General features: G+C 48.7%; 1 protein-coding gene across 1 annotated transcript in view; it reads left to right on the top strand.

The window, feature by feature from the left end:
- Positions 1-18,273, top strand: part of SLC4A5 (solute carrier family 4 member 5) — an 87,598-nt gene extending 69,325 nt beyond the window's left edge. Inside the window, exons 16-23 of the mRNA XM_056118884.1 lie at positions 759-872; positions 3,467-3,628; positions 4,430-4,608; positions 5,802-5,874; positions 11,030-11,098; positions 11,844-12,017; positions 15,161-15,316; positions 18,181-18,273. Coding sequence (XP_055974859.1) covers positions 759-872; positions 3,467-3,628; positions 4,430-4,608; positions 5,802-5,874; positions 11,030-11,098; positions 11,844-12,017; positions 15,161-15,316; positions 18,181-18,273 — 1,020 coding nt within the window. The remainder of the gene's footprint in view (positions 1-758; positions 873-3,466; positions 3,629-4,429; positions 4,609-5,801; positions 5,875-11,029; positions 11,099-11,843; positions 12,018-15,160; positions 15,317-18,180) is intronic.
- The last annotated feature ends 1,556 nt before the right edge of the window (positions 18,274-19,829 follow it).

The following is a 19,829-nucleotide window of genomic DNA, read 5'->3' as shown; positions in this document are numbered from 1 at the left end:
TGTCAAAAGTTTACTGTGTCTGTTGATATAATCATATTACTTTAATTTTTGTTGATATGATAGATTAATCAATTTGCACATAATGAACCATCCTTGCATCCTTGGAATGAATGAATCCTACTTGATCATGGTATATGACCCTCTTAAAGTATTGTTGGATTTGGATTCACTAATATTTTGTTGCATAACTTTACATCAGTGTTTATTAGGGGTTTTGCTCTGTAATTTTATTTCTTATAGTATCTCTGCTTTCGGTAGTACACTAACATTGGCTTTATAGAATCTTTTTTTTTTTTTGCTTTTTGGGTCACACTCAGTGGTGCTCAGGGGTTACTCCTGGCTCTGCACTCAGGAATTATTTCTGGCGGTGCTTGGGGGACTATATGGGATACCAGGGATTGAACCTGGGTCAGCCCCATGCAAGGAAATGCCCTACCTGCTATTATCGCTCCGGCCCCAGCTTTATAACATCTTTTAAAAGGAATTGAAAAGCTTGAGGAGTATAGGTAATAAGACTTCTTTGAAGGTTTGTTAGAACTCACTAGTTACCCCCTCCAGACCTGAATTTTTGTTTTGAGGAAGATTTTTAAAAATCTTAGGGAAACTGGGTATCAGTTTCAGGGCCTACCCCATATTAGGCATTTCCTCTACTGCTTAAACTATCTCCTGACCCCAGTGTTTAACTGTGTTTTTCCTTTAGAGATGGCATTGACAGGTGGATGGGAGAGTTATCCACTCACTTGCTCATCTTTCTGCAGGTCCGGGCCCTGATAGCCGACTTCTCCATCATCTTTTCCATCCTGATGTTCTGTGGAATCGATGCGTGTTTCGGCCTAGAAACTCCCAAACTTCATGTGCCCAGTGTCATCAAGGTTTGCCTGGCCCCTGCCCTCCCGCAACAGACCCTCTCCCTGCCACACTGATCCAACTTCACTGTGCTCTCTGCCAAGCAATCGTGCATAGCCTCTAGTGGTATATTCTGCACCCTCCCTCCAAGCAGGGGGATCTGTGCAGCCTTTCGGGGTGTGAGCCTTTGTGAAGTTGGGGGAGGAGACTTTTTCCTTTTCTTTTCTTTTCTTTTCTTTTCTTTTCTTTTCTTTTTGTTTTTGGGCCACACTTGGTGGTGCTCGGGGCTTACTCCTGGCTCTGCACTCAAGGATCATACCTGCTGGTATTCAGGGGATCATATGGGATGCTGGGGATGGAACCTAGGTCTGCTGCACACAAGGCAAGCTCCCTACCTGCTGTACTATCTCTCAAGTTCTACAAGGAGACTTTTTCCACATGAAGTCCCACTGCGTAGCCACCAGCAGGGAAGGGACTAGAATCCACCCTGTAGTCCAAATGAAGGCCCTTGATTCCCCCTTGAGGGGCTTCAGTTTCCTGCTTGTGGCATTCTGGAAGCTGGGCCAGGTCTGAAGCGATAGTATAGCAGGTAGGGCACACAGTTGCCTTGCACACTGGTGACCCAGTTTGATCCCTGACAGCCCATATAGTTCCTGAGCCTGCCAGGAGTAATTTCTGAGGACAGAGTCAGGGGTAAGCCATGAAAACCACTGAGTGTGGCCCCCAAAACAATAATAATAATAATAATAATAATAATATGATGATGATGATGATGATGATTATGTTATAAAGCCCAGAGCCATAGCACAGTGGGTAGGGTGCTTGGCATATGGTCTCCAGCACTGCCAGGAGCAATTAATGAGTGCAGAGCCAGGAGTAAGCCCTGAACATCATTGCATGTGGCCCCAAAACAAAACAAAAAAACCCTAAAAATAAATAACAATAAAAGCTGGTCCAGAGGAGCTCTGGTTTAATGTGATTCTTGATAGCCCCAAGCAGCATCATATCATCACCTGGAAACTTGTTGGAAATACAAATTCTCAGACTCCTCCTCAGCCAGTGAAATCAGAACTCTGGGGCTCAGGCCTACTGCTCTTCTTTTGAACAAACCCGTCAGGGGATTCAGGAGGCCAAGCTCCAGCTTCAGGAACTCACTGTTAGTCCAGAGACGGTGCATTTGCTAGCTCAAGCCCTGCTCCCTGACAGAAAGAGCAGCTTCCGTGTAAACGGACCAGGGAGTGTAGGGCCAGAGCTGAACCTGCTGGCCTTTGAGGGTTTGACTTCTGTGATACTTTGCTTCAGGGTTCTCCTAAGTAGCTTTAACACATCTTGTAAAGATTCACGCTAGCCTTGAAAATTCACGCACCTCTGTCTCTCTGTCTCTGTCTGTCTCTCTGTCTGTCTATCTGTCTGTCTCTTTAATGAATCATCATGAGATACAGTTACAGACTTTCATGATGATGTTTCAATCAAACAATGTTCAAATACTTATACCTCCATCAGTGTTAATTCTCCGCCACCAATGTTTCCAGGATCCCTCCCACCACCCCACCCCTTCCAACCCCCTGCCTCTGTGGCAGGCACATTCCCTCTTACTCTCTCCCTTTGGGTGTTGTGGTTTGCAATACAGGTAGTAAGTGGCCATCATGTTTGGTCCATAGTCTACTTTCAGCACACATCTCCCATCCTGAGCGAGCCCTCCAACCATCATTTACTTAGTGGTCCCTTCTCTATCCCAGCTGCCTTTTTCCCCAGCACGTGAGCTCAGCTTCCAAGCTGTGGAATGATACTCCTAGCCCTTATCTCTACTATCCTTAGGTGAGGTTCGATTCCCAGCATCCCATATGGTCCCCTGAGCACCGCCAGGAGTGATTTCTGAGTGCAGAGCCAGGAGTAACCTCTGTGCATTGCCAGGTGTGACCCAAAAAGCAAAAGAAAAAAGAAAAAAAACCCAAAAAATTCTCTCCTTAGGTGTTATTCTCCTATTATGTTACTTTATATTCCACAAATGGCACTTCTGTCTCTTAATAGAACTAAGAGAAGCATCAGTCCAGTCCTCTCCATATGGATCCCTTCTTCCCAGCATGTGGGTCTGAATTCTGTTGGCATCTTTCGGGTAGTTCTGCAACTCTCCCCAGACAGGTGCAGGAGAGAGGCAGATGCATCAGGTCTATCACGGTTTCTTGACTCTTGGGCTTTATTTCTGCTTCATATTTTGCTACTGGTGTCTGAAAGAGGTGCCTGACACTGCCCGATGTTCACCTTGCTCCTTCCCAGGCAATCTCAGGGGGCCGCCACTAACCATCTTAGTCCCGCCGAGGGGACACCATGGCCTGCCCGTGTCTGTTCCTGTGCTCCCTCGTCATTATGGCTTTCAGGGACAAGATTGCACAGTGCGTTGGGCATTTGCCTTGCACTCAGCCCACCCCGGTTCAATCCCTGGCATCCTATGTGGTCCCCGAGCACTGCCAGGAGTAATTCCTGAGTGCAGAGCCAGGAGTAACCCCTGAGCATCGCTGGGCGTGACTCAAAAAAGATTGCACTGGGAAGGCAGAATGGAGAGGGACTGAGGGTGGTGGGCCAGGAGGGAGCAAAAGGCTTCTCCCTCTGCTCCACACAGCCCACGCGGCCTGACCGAGGCTGGTTTGTGGCCCCCTTCGGGAAGAATCCATGGTGGGTGTACCTCGCCAGCATCCTGCCTGCACTGCTGGTGACCATCCTGATCTTCATGGACCAGCAGATCACGGCTGTCATAGTCAACCGGAAGGAGAACAAGCTGAGGGTGAGCCGGTGCTGGGGTAGGCACAAACTCTTCTTTCTCTGCCCATGCTCCCCAAACCCGTTCCTCCCCCCCCCCCAAAATCAGAAGGAACCAAGGAAGGCAAATGAGCTTCTTTTGAAGTGCTGGGCCTTTGCTGAGACAAAGTGTGAGGTAGGAGGCCTAGAGTTCTGGTCTGTGGATGTGGTTCTGTGACCTTCAGTCTGAGTGAGGTCAGTGGCCAGCGTGACCGTCCCAGGATCTGGCCCTCTGAGGGGCACTGCTGGACGAGTGTTCTTGCTTGCTCTAAAGCCACACCTTCACTCTGTGTGACCTTGGGTGGGGGTGTCTGAACATATGCTAAAGGGGCATTGCTGACCCTGAGCAGACAAAACGCCTCTGTAGTTCTGCCCGCAGCCTCTCCTCCAGCTCTGAGGAGATCCCGACTTTCTGCTCCCTCCTCCCAGTGCCTGTGGTAACAGACCCTGTGAGGCTTGGTCTGCTCCCATGAGCTCTGTGGAGATGTGGTAGCTCTTTCCCGAACCCCCAAACTTAGGGCCACTCCCAGCTTGAGTACTGTCTCCTCCATCACCATGCCACCACCCTGACTCCCCCTTAGAGACATGAAGGTAACAGGGGCCATACCTGGGGTTGGTGACTCCTGAATGTCTCGGGTGTTGGCTGGCTCAGAGCACCCCCCTGAGGAGAGCCCTTAGACTTGGCTTCCACAAACATGGCTACTTGGGTCTGTCTCTCTGCTCACCCCCGCCTGTCAGGAAAAGGCTCCCTACACAGCTTGTCCCCTGCCTCTTACTGCCCCTTCAGAAGGCTGCTGGCTACCATCTGGACCTGTTCTGGGTGGGCATCCTCATGGCCCTGTGCTCCTTCATGGGGCTCCCCTGGTACGTGGCCGCCACCGTCATCTCTATCGCCCACATCGACAGCCTCAAAATGGAGACAGAGACCAGCGCCCCTGGGGAGCAGCCCCAGTTCCTGGGGGTCAGGTAGGTGGGGGCCTGGGCTGGGCTTCACCTGAGGGGGGGCAGTGGGCAGAACAGAAGTGGGGGGGGGTTGGACAGAGGCAGCTTTATCTCACTACCAAGGTGTTGGGGTGAGAAGGGCTCTGACACCCTGTGATCATACGAGGCGCCACTGCTACAGGCAGGGAAGAGAATGGAGACTCACTGCTTTCTCCTGACTAGCTTTGAAGTGACCCGGAAGCACTCTCCCATGTGTTGGCCACTCAGGGGCCTCAGAGGCCCCTCTGACTCATCCCTTTAGCTCCTCTTCCCCAAAGCCCATGCGTGGGTTCAGCTCCTGGCCACTCAGTCCCGAGACTGTGGTCCACAGTCTCTCTCCTCCATTCCTGTCCCTCGTGCCTTCTGTCAGGCGTGGGAAGTGTATGTCTCAGCTGTCAGAGTCTTCAAGAGAGGCCCATGCTGGCATTGATATTCTCATAAGTGGCTGATCAAGAGCTTCTGCCTGGTCTGCCCAGGTTGTCTGTGAGGGCCAGGCCCACCCCCAGACCCCTGAGTTCTAGCTGGCTGGGCCCAAGCAATCATTCCCATGCCCAAAAGTTTTCACTCGGTAGAAGTGGAACTCAGTGTGCCTGGTCTCAGGTAAATACACCTGCCTTCTTGCCCCTCACACCAGCTCTGCAGGAGCCAAGCCCTGTCCCTCAAGCCTCCAGTAACATGTCCCTTAAGCCCCACAAACATAGGATCTTTCTTAAAGAAAACGGCATGGATCTCTTCAGAGGCCGGAAGGTAGTACAACACAGTCAGTGGCATGCCTGCCTGGTTGGATCCCCTGAGCCCCGGAGGCCATGCCTCCACCCTAAGCACTTTGTATCTCCCTTTTTCCTCACAGCCACCTTGTGAGGTCAGTGCTGTTATCCCTGGGCTATGGACACTTAGGGCCTTGCTTGGCACCTTTCTGCTAGGAAGTGGCAGAGCTAAGACTGACTGGGGTGCTTCAGTTACACATGCATTGGGCAAACTCCTGACTGTCCCTTGCCAATGCCTGTGCCTGGGGGTAATGGGCTCGCTCTCCTTCCCTGTGAGGGTCAACGGGGTCTCAGGAGAGAAATTTAGTTTGGAACAAGACTTCAAGACTAAGGTGCCCTCAGAGAACTGGAAGTCTGGAACAGTTGTGGGGAATCTCCCAACGCCCCTAAGTGTATGTTCTTCTTCCCCAGGGAACAGAGGGTGACAGGCACCATTGTCTTCATCCTGACAGGGATCTCCGTCTTCCTGGCTCCCATCCTGAAGGTGAGGCTCTCCGCTGCACTGGGCTTCATGTGAGGGAGAGAGAGAGATATTTGTTCGAGAGAACATGAGCTTCTTGAGAGGGGCAAAAACATTCAGCAGTAATTTCTGCTATAGTTTTTGGCTTAAATACTAAAACCTTTCTGATTGGTGGGCAATTTGTTTATATTAATTTATACATTTTATGAAATAAGAGGACTCCAAAACTAGGCTAGTGTGACAGATGTGATGAAATATTAAGTAATACTCTGACCATCATGCAGAATTTTCTTGAGTCCACATTGGTCAAAATGCTTTGGCATCTTCTATTTTTTATTATTTTATTTAAAATTTTTAATTTTTCCCCTTTCAAGCGGCCAACATGGCCGACCCGAGTTCGATTCCTCCGCCCCTCTCGGAGAGCCCGGCAAGCTACCGAGAGTATTTGATATGCCAGACACAGTAACAACAAAGTCTCCAATGGAGACGTTACTGGGCCCGCTCGAGCAATTTTTCCCCAAAATTTTTTAATTGAATCACTGTGAGATAGATTCTTATGAAGCTGTTCATGATTAGGTTTCAGTCATACAGTGTTCCAACACCCATCCCTTCTCCAGTGTATGCTTCCCAGCACCAGTGTCCCCAATGTCCCCCCATCACACGTATCCCCGCCCCACACCCCGCCTGCCTCTATGGTAGACAATTCTCTCCTCTCTCTCTCTCTCTCCCTCTCTCTTTTTTCTCTCTTTCTCCTCTCTCTCTCTCCCTCTTTCTCCCTCCCCCCCTTTGGGCACTGTAGTTTGCAATACAGATACTGAAAGGATGTTGTGTGTATCCCTTTACCTAGTTTTAGCACTCAGTTCTTGTCCAGCATGATCATTTCCAACTATTATTGTTCTACTGGTCCCTTCTCTATCTTACCTACCCTTCGTCCCACACACTTGAAGTAGATTTCAACCACTGACTAGTTTCTCTAGCCCTTGTTTAAAATGGCCTTGGATATTAGTATTCTACTGTATATATATATATATTTTTTTTTTTTGCTTTTTTTGGGTCACACCCGGCAATGCACAGGGGTTACTCCTGGTTTTGCACTCAGGAATTACCCCTGGCAGTGCTCAGGGGACCATATGGGATGCTGGGAATCGAACCCGGGTCGGCCGCATGCAAGGCAAACGCCCTACCTGCTGTGCTATTGCTCCAGCCCCTCTACTGTATATATTTTTATATATCACAAATGAATGCAGTCATTCTATTTCTGTCCTCCTTCTGACTCATTACACTCAGCATGATACTCTCTATGTCCGTACATCTATAAGAAAATTTCATGACTTTATTTTTCCTGATCACTGCATAGTATTCCATTGTATAGGTGTGCCATAGTTTCTTTATCCACTCATCTGTTCTCGGGTACTCAGGTTGTTTCCAGATTCTGGCGATGGTGAATAGTGCTGCAATGAACGTAGGAATGCAGATGGTGTTTCTGCTGTGCGTTTTTGGGCCCCCCAGGGTATATTCCCAGAAGTGGTATTGCTGGATCAAATGAGAGCTCAATTTCTAGTTTTTGAGGAGACCATGTTGTTTTCCAAAAAGGCTGGACCAGTTGGCATTCCCACCAACAATGAATGAGAGTCCCTTTCTTCCCACATCCACACCAGCACTGGTTGCTCTTGTTCTTTTGGATGTGCGCCAGTCTCTGTGGTATATCTTATTCTGTTTTTTTTTTTAAATTTGCATTTTCTGGATAATTAGTGACAAAGAGCATTTTTTTTTCTTTTTGGGTCACACCTGGCAATGCACAGGGCTTACTCCTGGCTCTGCACTCAGGAATTACTCCTGGTGGTGCTCAGGGGACCATATGGGATGCTGGAAATCGAACCCGGGTTAACCGCATGCAAGGCAAATGCCCTACCTGCTGTGCTATCACTCCAGCCCTGAGTGCATGCTTTATATGTGGAGGCCTGGTTTCAAGTTCCAGTTACAGGAGGTCCCCTGAGTATTTCTGAAAGTGATCCCCAAGCCTGGTAGAGTAGCTCCAGAGCACTGCTGGGTATGGCTACAACCAAAACAAAAAAAGAGAAGGCATTTGGTATGGCCAGTTCTTAATTCATATCTAAGATTCTAGATTTAATTGTAGTATTTATTTCTGTTAAGAAAATACCAGGCACTGAATGCAGTTGTTTGTGCTAAGCTCACCAGTGCTCAGTCCCTAACTGCCCCAGGAATGCAGTTGTGACTGGTCAGCATGGAGTTTTCTGGTCAGGATTTAGCAGGTAAAATCTTTCCTGGTCTTGAGGTTCACTCCATGGCTTGGAGGCCAGCTGCACATGCTAGGGGAAAAGACAGCTCAGATAGAGAAGGGAGCACCAAATAAAGGGTGTTAGGAAGACCCTCCCAGGATGGGGGATGCATGCGGAAAGTAGACTGTAGACCAAACATGATTGCCACTCAATGCCTCTTTTGCAAACCACAGCACCCAAAAGGAGAGAGAGGGAATGCCCTGCCACAGAGGCAGGGTGGGATGGGGGGTTAAGGGGGGTGGGAGGGATACTGGGATCAGTGGTGGTGGAGAATGGGCACTGGTGGAGGGATGAGTACTCAAACATTGTATAATTGAAACCCAAGCACAAAAATTTGCAAGTCTACAACTGTACCTCCTGGTGTTTCACTAATAAAAATTTAAAAAAATCTCTCCTGGTCTCATGAAGGAGGTGAGATGACCCACCGCCTCCGCCTATCTATCCCCCAAAGACTTGTTTTTGTTCCTTAGAGCCTGAAAAATGTACTCTTCCTTACCTTTCTCTCCTGACTATAAAAGCTTTTCTTTTAGTACAGTCCTTTGGAGCACCTTTCTACCTGCTAAATGGGATGATGCCTTATCCAGGAATCATTCGATTTTAAAAATGAAGTGGGTGAGGTGTTTTTATTTAATATATTCAATCAAAGACAATTTTTATTTTATTTTAGCTATTTTGTGCCACACTTGCTGATGCTGAGGGGGCTACTCCTGGCTCTGCACTCAGGAATTATTCCTGGGCGTGCTTGGGGGCCCATATGGATGCTGGGGATTGAACCTGGGTCGGCCATGTGCAAGGCAAATGCCCACCCCACTGTACGATGGCTCTGGTCCCCATCAGTCAAAGATGATTTTTTTTCTTTTTGGGTCACACCTGGCAATGCACAGGGATTACTCTTGGCATTACACTCAGGAATTACTCCTGGCGGTGCTCGGGGGACCGTATGGGATGCTGGGAATTGAACCTGGGTCAGTTGCGTGAAAGGCAAATGCCCTATCTGCTGTACTATCACTCCAGCCCCAAAGATGATTTTTATAAAGTTTGCTTAATTTATACACACACACACACACACATGCATGCACACGCACATGCACATGCCCACACACATCGCAACTCTTACGTTTGCCTTTGTCTACCAAACTAGACATAGCCACTCCCATACTCAAAAGTTTTACTGGAGAACAGTCTGCCTAAGCACACAGTTCAGCTGAAGTCTTTTGTTCTTTTGTTTATGCAGCCATCAGAGATACACCCTGATGCTAGAGCTTTTAGTGGGTACAAATCGGCTCCTAGTACTACTGCTTTTATTTTTGGGTGGTTGGGGGCTCGCTTGGGTCTCGCAGTGCTGGGCACCACCAGTGTCACCCTGATGGCACTCAGGGCATTTCTATTTTTATTAAAGTTGCAATATTGGTTATGAACTGCACCTGCTTTTCTCCAGGAGTTTTCTGTTCTAGACCTCTCATATTTTTAGAATCACGGAGAATGTCATTAAGTGAAAATACTAAGCAGAAGTTCCTCTTTCTCTCTCTCTCTCTCTCTTACTCTCACTCACTCTCTCTCTTTATCATTGAATCATAGCAAAACACACAGTTACAGAGTTGTTCATGATTGGGTTTCAGTCATACAATGTTCCAACATCAGTCCCTTCACCAGTGTACATTTCCCACAACCAACGTTGTCTCCAGTTCCCACCACCAGTGCCCCCACCCATCCTGCCTATATGGCAGACACTTCTGTCTGTCTGTCTGTCTGCCTGTCTGTCTGCCTGTCTGCCTGACTGCCTGCCTTCCTGTCTGTCTGTCTCTATCCTTTTGGGCATTATGGTTCCCAATACAGGTACTGAGAAGTTACCATATTTGCCTCTTTACCTACTTTCAGCACTCAGTTCTTATCCAGAGTGATCATTTCCAACTATCATTGTCATAGTGGTCCCTTCTCTATCCCAACTGCCTCCTCCACCCCGCTTTCTCTGTACATCTACTTACCTCAACAATGGCTGTACTCATGTATTCGACTCAGCGATGTTTAGAGCTAGAGGATAAGCAATGATCTGTCCTTTCATGGGATGGAAATCTTTGGTTATTTTCCCAGTGAGGATGCTGGGGGATGAGGTGGGTGCACACTCATCTCTGCAGACCCTCAACTTGTCCCAAGCCCTGAAGATTTTGTTAGTTTCATTTTGTGTTTCACTTGCACCTTGTCACAACTCTTCAGGACTCTGGATTTTATTGGGGGGTGTGGGGGGGGGGCTAGGGCATACCCAGTGATGCTAAGGGTTTACTCCTAGCTCTGAGCTCAGAGATCATTCTTGGCAGGACTAAGGAAACCATTTTAGCTATTTTGGGCCACACTTGCTGATGCTGAGGAGTTACTCCTGTTCTGCACTCAGGAATTATTCCTGGGGGTGCTTGGGGATGGGGCTGGAGGTCAAGCCCTGGTTGTCTCCATGTGAGGCAAATGCCCTGCCCTCTGTACTGCTGCTCCAGCCCTAGAACTCTGCATTTATGCCACAGGGTTTTTTGTTTTGCTTTTTGGGGTTACATTTAGTAGTGCTCAGGAGTCACTTCCTCGAAGCTTGGTACTTGGGGATCACTCCTGGCAATACTTGCAAAGCATATGCTCCAGCCCATTGTGCTTTTTCTCCAGGTGTGTGCAGGTGTGTGTGTGTGTGTGTGTGTGTGTGTGTGTGTGTGTGTGTGTTTAAAGTCTAACTACTTTTTGGGTGGAGGGGTCCATACCTGGTGGCGTGCAGGGTTTACTTCTGGCCCTGAACTCAGGATCGTTCCTAGTGGGGGTCAGGGGACCATACGGGGCACCAGGAATCAAACTGGGGTATGCCAGCTGCTAGGCAAGCACCCTGACCCCTCCTCTGGTTTCAGTACATCCCCCTGCCCGTGCTGTATGGAGTCTTCCTCTACATGGGCGTGGCCTCCCTGAACGGCATCCAGGTAAGCTGCCCCTCCCCAGACTGATCTCCCAGGCAGCACACACATGTCACCAGCCTCCAGTGCTTTTCTTCCGTGTTCGATGGAGGTGTTAGTTGTGACATAACCATTTACTCTGTGTCAAGTCAAATAGCTGTGGCAGGCACTTTACAGGTGCTCTGTAAGTTCATCAGCTGATACCCATTTTATAGATGAAGAACCTGACGGGCGGGCCCCCTGCCTGGCAGAGCCCTGCGCTGCTCTCATACAGAGGACAGCAAAGGACTAGAAAGGACTGCATCTCCTTCCTTTAAGTGCACACCCTGCTGAGGAGGAAGTTGTCCTGTTTTGTTCTTTATTTCTTGTATTTTCTGCACCTGTGGGCAATGTTCATTTGCAGCCTCACCCAGGGCTCAGCAGAGTCCCCTAAGATCTATTTTTTTGGGGGAGTCATATCCGGCAATGCTCGGGGGTTTCTCCTGGCTCGTGCACTGAGGACTTACTCCTGGCGGTGCTCGGGGGACCAGATGGGATGCTAGGGGTCAAACCTGGGTGGGCGGCATGTAAGGCAAATGCTCCGACCCCAAAGGTCCCCTAAGATCTTGGAGCATGCCCTAGACACCTCTTGTTTCCATCCTGAGCGCCTTCAAGGCCTGGCCAGGGTTTCCCGTTGGGACCCCGCTTCAGGACCTGCCTCCCAGCCCCTCCCCCAGCAGGGCCACCCACTCTGTCCCCACTTGGCTGAGCCCCTACGCTGTCCTCACGCCAGTTCTGGGAGCGCTGCAAGCTCTTCCTGATGCCCGCCAAACACCAGCCGGACCACGCCTTCCTGCGCCACGTGCCCCTGCGCCGCATCCACTTGTTCACGCTGGTGCAGATCCTCTGCCTGGCCGTGCTCTGGATCCTCAAGTCCACGATGGCAGCCATCATCTTCCCGGTCATGGTAAGAGAGGCTGGGTGCGGGGAGCCACCCTTACTTCCTCCTCGCCATCTCTCTGACGCCCCCTTTCTCCCTCAGGGCCCCAGAGGCAAGTATAGGGCAGATTTGTGGGTGTAAGAGTCCAGCTGGGGAATAGAGAAGGGATCACTAAGAAGATGACGGCTGGAGGGATCGCTGGGGATGGGAGTTGTGTGCTGAAAGTAGATAAAGGACCAGACCTGATAGCCAATCAGTATCTGCATTGCAAACCATAATGCCCAAAAGTAGAGAGTATGGGGAATATTGTCTGCCAGGGAGGCAGGTGGAGGGTGGGAAAGGGGGGTTATACTGGGGATATTGGTGGTGAGGAATGTGCACTGGTGGAGGGATGGGAGTTTGATCATTGTGTGACTGTAACTCAGACATGAAAGCTTGTAACTATGTCTCATGGTGATTCATTAGAAAGAAAGAAAGAAAGAAAGAAAGAAAGAAAGAAAGAAAGAAAGAAAGAAGAAAGAAAGATGAAAAAGGAGGGGGGTCCGGCTGGGACTTGGGGAGGGGCAGGGGATGGAGAGAAGAGGAGAGCAAGCTACATCCACCCTGCTTCCCCCAGCAGCAAAAGCTTCTCCACCGCCTGCTCTGGGGAGAGGTGGAGAAGCTGAGAACATTCTGCAAGGAAATAGCTCCCTGCCCCCACTGCCAGAATGCCAGTCAAGTGGCAAGTAGATCCCGCTACCTCGAAGTCCTTTCTCTGCCCTACATAAGTGGGAAGAGAAGCAGGGGCAGACAGGGTGTAGAACTAAACACGCGTTAGAGATGGAGGAACTCTGAAGCACAAGGTCTGTAAAATTCCATCCAAGTTTGAACTGGTTCCGAGGTGGAAAGGAAACCTGCAACAATTAGCATTTGGTGGGGAATGGAGAGAAGGGGCCACTGCATGTTGGCAGCTGCGAGGGCCCCACGGCTCTCGGGCTCGGGATTCAAGCCGAGGAGTTGACACAGAGGTAGAATTTCAAAGGTGCTCCCGGGAGCACTCTGAAGCCAGCGTTTCTTTTTTGTGGTGGGGAGGTGTTGGGTCACACCTGGTGATTCTCAGGGACTACTCCTCACTCTGTGCTCAGGAATGAGCCTGACAGTGCCTTGGGGAACTTATTGTGATACCAGGGTTCAAACCAGGATTGACCATGTGTAAGGCAAGTGCCTTAACCTGTTTACTATCTCTCCAGCTCAAAGCAAGTAGCTTTTGACCCTAGTTGCTTAGAAAAGTCACTTGGGAGTTTTTTGGTTTGTTTTTGGTGATGTAAGTTCCCTCCCCTCTCCTCCCCTTCCCTTCCTTCCCCTTCCCACCTGCCTGCATTAGGCTATCCAGTTTTCCTGACACAACTTCTAATCTCACTTGGGAGTTTTTATTTATTTATTATTTATTATTATTAGCTTTATGGGTCACACCTGGCAATGCTCAGGGTTTACTCCTAGCTCTGCACTCAGGGATCACTCTGGCAGTGCTGGGGGACCATATGGGATGCCAGAGATCAAACCTGGGTCGGCCGTGTTCAAGGCAAACACCCTCCACGCTGTGCTATCGCTCTGGCCCCAGCCTCACTTGGGAGTTTTTAAATCTCTATATATGCAGCCTTAACCCAGATCAATGTAGTCAGAGCTTGTTGCAAAAATCTTGGCACTGGGATTTGCAATGCTACAAGATGAGTATAAATCTCCACTCCAGGGAGAGGGAGCTGCTTCCTCCTCAGCTGGGCCTTCTTGGGGCTCAGCTTGATGAGAGGGAAGGATGGAATAGGGAAGTTGAGCGGAGACTGAGCACTGATTCTTTGGTCCACAGTAGCTCTGATGCATCTGTTAGTACAGGTGAGAAGATGGAGACTCAGAGAGCCTGTGAAAGGGGTTCACGTCACACAGCAGAGCCAGAATCCCTCTCCGTCTCTCACTGGTTCTGAATAACTAAGCAATCAAGCAATCAACAGCCCCATGCCAGAATATTTATTCCCCAGCTTTGAGTTCTGTCTGAGCACAGAGCTGGCAAGTGTCATGAGTGCTGATGCAGAACAGCCCCGTCTCTGTGAAAACTCCCCTCTAGCAACCACGATTTGTTTTCAGAGCAGGGATTATTAAAATCTCGGATCTCCTGGCACCCAAGACACTGGGGCATTGAGGACCAACGGGATGCTCTCTCCGTCCTGTATCATGGCTCTTTCCCAGGAGGGAAGGGTCATCCCTACAGAGAGCCCCTGGGTTTATTAAAAGGTCACACAAGGGAAGTTGACACTGGTGGTGGGATTGGTGCTGGAACATTGTATGACAACTTTGTAGAACATGGTGGCTTAATAACATTGAAAATAAATTGATAAAAGGTCAACACTTAGGGTCAGAGTGATAGTGCATGAGTTCAGACCGTTGCCTTGCTGTGGTTTGAATTCCTTACATTGAGTAAGGCGTCCTGAGCACTGCCAGGGGTGCACAGAGTCAGGAATAGGCCTGAGCACCACTGGGTATGGTTCAATCCAACCACACACACACACACACAGAGTGAGAGAGAGAAAGAGAGTGAGAGACAGAGACAGAGAGACACAGTGAGACACAGAAAGACAGACAGAGAGAGGTTAGTATTTAATCTTTTCCAAAGAATGCAAGTGTTCTTTCATTTGTTTACTCTGAATTGAGCAGAACTTTCTAGACCTTATTTTTAAAAAGAATTTCCGCATATCCCTGTCTCCTTCAACTTTGTTAACAGAGAGATGACAAATGCTCAGAAATAGGACAGAGGGACAGTGTATCTTAAAGTGCAACCCCTAGAGCTGTTTCAACAGTCCCTGGAAGCCTTGGTTGAAAGGCGGATTCTCAGGCCCACTGAATGAGAAACCTGGGTGGGAGGCACCCAGCAGTACAATATAAGCTCCCTCCCCAGGTGCCTCAGGGCAAGCTCCAGTCCTAGAGCCACTGTTGATCAGAATACCTTGGTCTCCAATTCTGGCTCTGGGTCACCCACTGGCCCTTAACAAAGGAGAGGGAGGAAGGTGGTGGTGGGAGTTAGTTCATAATAGTCAGTGGGACCTTGGGCTTTTTCCGAAGACTCCCACCAGAGAAAGTTCTGGAACTGTTGATAGAGGCTGTGTTTAGGGCATCGACCCTGTGGCTTCCTCCCCTCACAGATCCTGGGACTCATCATCGTCCGGAGGCTTCTGGATCTCGTCTTTTCCCAGCATGACCTGGCCTGGATTGACAACATCCTCCCGGAGAAGGAGAAAAAGGAGACAGACAAGAAGAAGAAGAGAAGGAGAGGAGCACATGAGGACAGTGATGAGGAGGTGGGGCCTGGGGTGAGGGCTAGAGACCCTCCCACATGCTCCCTGGGCTGAAGAGGGCTTCTCATCTTGGTCTGGGGTGTCAGGGGCTCTGTGTGTGTGTGTGTGTGTGTGTGTGTGCGCGCATGTGTGTGTAAGAGAGAGAGAGAGAGAGAGAGAGAGAGAGAGAGAGAGAGAGAGAGAGAGAGAGAGAAGGAAGGAGAGAAGTTGGGAGGGAGGGAGAGAGGGAAGGAGGGAGGAAGGGGGAGAGATTATTCTCAGGGTGGACCAGAGGAAATGGGTTCCCCACCCGCCCCCCCCACCTAAGGAAAAAGGAACTTCTGCCTTCCCCATGCCTGATGGCTCTCAGGACCATTATCACTGCAGTGCAGGTCCCAGGGGCCAGCATGGAGGAAGCTGTGAAGAGTAACACCCTACCCACCTAATGATTTGGGGGATCTGATGGGGACTCACTTGGTGCCTTGGCGGTGGGCAGATTGGAGGGCAAGGGACAAAGTTTGTTTGGAAACCGTCCTCAGGTATTGGGAAAGGATGGAACGAAGAGGCATCAGCTCTGGCAGAAAGGAAATACTGTCTCCTGTCTTCTGCTTCCCCCCTGTCCTAACCTCCAAATGCTCAAGGAATCAAGGACAAAAAGCCAGTGCAGAGTTCCCAGTAAATCACAAAACTATAGACAGAAAAATGGTTTAATTCAAGTGCTCAGCAGATGATGAAAATGTTCCCCGAAGGCAAGAGATGCTTCCCAGTGGACACCCAGCTAGATGTCCGGGGAAAGTCTCAGGACACTTCTCAACTTGGCATCTGAACATTTAGAAACAATCTGCGTGTTCTGAGCAGCCTGTGCTGATGCCACACTATTCCTGTCCTCCCAGGCCTCACCCATGCACCCCTCCCCAACTGTTCTTCTAGTCTTCATGTCCATGTCCGTCAGAGTGGTTTCTTTCTTTCTTTTTTTTTTTTTTTTTTTGCATTTTGGGTCACACCTGGCAATGCTCAGGGGTTACTCCTGGCTCTACACTCAGGAATTACTCCTGGCGGTGCTCGGGGGCCCATATGGGATGCTGGGATTCGAACCTAGATTGGCCGCATGCAAGGCAAATGCCCTACCTGCTGTGCTATCACTCCAGCCACATCATCAGAGTGGTTTCTAGGCAAAGCCTTGCTGACATTAGTGTATTTTAGCATATAGTGTATTTCACTACCACCCTTTCTTCATTGCACCCTCTTTTAAAGCAATTATGGCACCAAAAATTTTACATAATGGCCACACCCAACTGAAAAAATTATTGTTTTTATTATTGTGTTATAATTAATACTGTCCTCCCGTTGTTCATCGATTTGCTCGAGCGGGCCCAGTAACGTCTCCATTGGAGACTTTGTTGTTACTGTGTTTGGCATATCGAATACATCACGGGTGGCTTGCCAGGCTCTGCCATGCGGGCGAGATACTCTCGGTAGCTTGCCGGGCTCTCCGAGAGGGGCGGAGGAATCGAACTCGGGTCGGCCATGTTGGCTGCGTGCAAGGCAAACGCCCAACCGCTGTGCTATTGCTCCAGCCCAATTAATACTGAAAGTTATATTAACATAATTTATAAATTGACATATTTACAAAGGATAAATTTTGTGCATGTGTGAAAATAACCCAAATAAGTTTTGTTAACATACATTAGCACAGTTTCACATTTTTCCATGTGATGAGATCCTTTAAGATACACTCTCAGAATATCTCAAATATACAGTGTAATAATGTTAATGAGAGTTACCATGTTGTATATCACATCTCCAAGATTTTTTTCTTAGTATGGAGAGTTTGCTCCTGTTGCAGAGCTTGGTGGACTAAGGACAGAGGGCTGATCATAAGTTTAATATATCTTTTTTTAAATTGAGGTATAATTCATATAAGACCAATCATTTGTACAACTTTGTGGGGTGGTTTGGCCATACTCAGCTTTGCTCAGTCAAGGCTTACTCCTGGCTCTGTGCCCAGAGATCACTCCCGGCGGTACTTGGGGAACTGTTATGTAGCGCCAGGGATCAAACCAGGGACAACCTCATACAAGACAACCACCTTAACCTCTGTGCTATCTCTCTAACCCTCATTTGAACCATTTCAGTGTGTTTTAAGGGGTTTAATTCAGTGGCTTTTAGCACATTTGCGATATTATGCACTTCCTCACAAAATATTCAGCATAAAATCAATGATGATTATGCAGGAAAATGCCCTAAATCATCTTCCAATGGTCAACTGAATCCACCCCAGCCTGATCACTGTCCTCTGTCAAGGAACAAAGAGGCCCCGGATCTATTTGCCTGTTTTTCATAAGTGATTTAGAAGATTTGTAAAGGTTAGTTCTGAGAATAAAGAATATGAGACTCTAAATTAAGAGTCTAATGAGAAATGATCCATTCTGTTATTGATTTATTTGATAAATATTTGAGTGGATACCAAATATTTCTTGAATGCCGTATATGGAACTATTGAAGCTTGAGGAAAAGCACCTCTGATTACATTAAGTGAGGAGATGAGATTTAATTTAAACAAATTCATTTTATATGTGTCTTTATAAGTGTGTGAGGCTTGCTGCAGGTGACTGGTTATTGTGAAGGTTGAAACTTTCCTGAGGAACCTTGTGGAATAGAACTACCCTGGCTAGGATAGCAGACCCACTACAATTTGCTCTCTGCAGGTTCAGGATTTGCTGCCCACCTCTGTTCCTAACCCCCACCCCCCACTGCAAGCATTCACTCAGGATGTGGAGATGATGGTGGTTTGCACACTCTGAACTCATGAATTTTTCATATTGACAAGAAAGCCAGAGTTGCCGTATTGGTGGTGTTTATCAGCTTTTCCCCTTGTTTCTCTCCAGCCCCAGTTCCCTCCTCCCTCAGTTATAAAGATTCCCATGGAAAGTGTCCCATCAGACCCCAAAAACGGTATCCACTGCATTACCAGTAAGTAAAAGGATGACATTTCTTCCTCCCTACTTGCTGCTAATCTTCCTCCTTTCTCTCAGGAACTTCTGACTTTAACTCAGGGGCCTCTAACGACTCTCCTAGAGGATTCCTGCACTGGGAAGAGTTCTGAGAAGTGGGCCATGAGGTTTGCAACTCCAGACGGAAATGCCAAGCCAGCCCTGGCAGACTCAGTGATCAAGCTTGCTTTAGTTCAGGCCGAGCTCCTCATTCCTCCCCTTGTCTCTGGCGCCCCCTCCTGGATCTTTCTTGTGCTACTTCCAATCAGGTTGATCCAGAAAGCACCTATGTTTTCCAGTGGTTGTTGAAGTGATTGAGAGCCCAAATCTAAGCTGAGTTGTTTCCTTTAGAGAACTTGCCATTAGATTATGAGTAAATCAGAAGCCCCTTCATCCACAGAAAGCGTGGAGTTGATGAAAGTAGATCCCTGCCATGCCTGGGTAGGACCAGGCTCTGCTTAGGGAGCTCCTTGGAGTTCTGATGTTTCCCTTGCCCCTACCAGCCTCAGCTTCTTATTTGTGGACAGTCCTGTCTTCAGGACAGCATAGGCTTCCTGGGAACACTCTGGTAGAGCCCAGCCCCAGACTTCCCACTTTCTTCAAGTCTTACATTAGGCATCTCACAGGCACAGCAAGATCTCCCAAAGGTTGCCTGTCACAGTTTCCATTCTAGGTACATCACCACCCTTTTCTTTTTAATTTTTCTACCCCTTCTCCCTTCTCATTTGTATCCTTCCATCTTCCTTGCCCCTGGTTCCCTGGACACCCCTTCTTTCCCATCCACCTAACCCGGCTCGGAGCCCTCTGGGTACTGGAAGCCACACAGCCTGCAATTCCTCTTGGGAAGTGCTGACAATAGACTGGAGAAGAAATGAGCGAGGGGAGTTCTGGAGAAAGAGGATAATCTCAAACCTTCTCCATGCCTGACTTTTTGTATCTTTATGCTAGGACAAAGATCTTCCAGTTGGAGTTACTCACTCTGATTCTTCCTTCAGCGACTCAGAACTCAATAGAAGGTAATGGCCCACAGGTGGACTCCCTGGGTGCAAAGTAAGAGACTGTTCACTGGTGGAAAGGTTGAGGGGCTGGGACCCCTCAGGTCAACCAGTGTCTCAGTGAAAGCCCTTCTCTGGTCCACCATGGGAGACAATGGGAGACAGCCCTGATTATTTGGTACTGGTTCTCCATTCTGTCCTTCCTGGCTTAATGACATGACATAGCTTTTCAACTTTAGGAAAGAAGATGGCGGGGCTGGAGTGATAGTACAGCGAGTAGGGTGCTTGACTTACACAGGGCTGACCCAGGTTCAATCTCTGGCATCCCTTATGGTCCTCCAAACCCACCAGGAGTGAACCCTGAGACCAGAGCTAGTAGTAAGCCCTGAACATTGATGGGTGCGGACCAACCCACACCCCAAAGAAGACAGTTAAGAAATACTAGATAGGGGGCTGGATGATAGCACAGCGGGTAGGGCATTTGCCTTGCACATGACTGACCCGGGTTCGATTCCCAGCATCCCATATGGTCCCCGAGTACCACCAGGA

This window comes from Sorex fumeus, unplaced genomic scaffold (genome assembly GCF_029834395.1).
Source record: "Sorex fumeus unplaced genomic scaffold, SorFum_2.1 ptg000003l, whole genome shotgun sequence".
Classification (NCBI taxonomy): Eukaryota; Metazoa; Chordata; class Mammalia; order Eulipotyphla; family Soricidae; genus Sorex; species Sorex fumeus.
The sequence above is the reverse complement of the archived record's forward strand: the minus strand, read 5'-3'. Positions and strand labels throughout refer to the sequence as shown.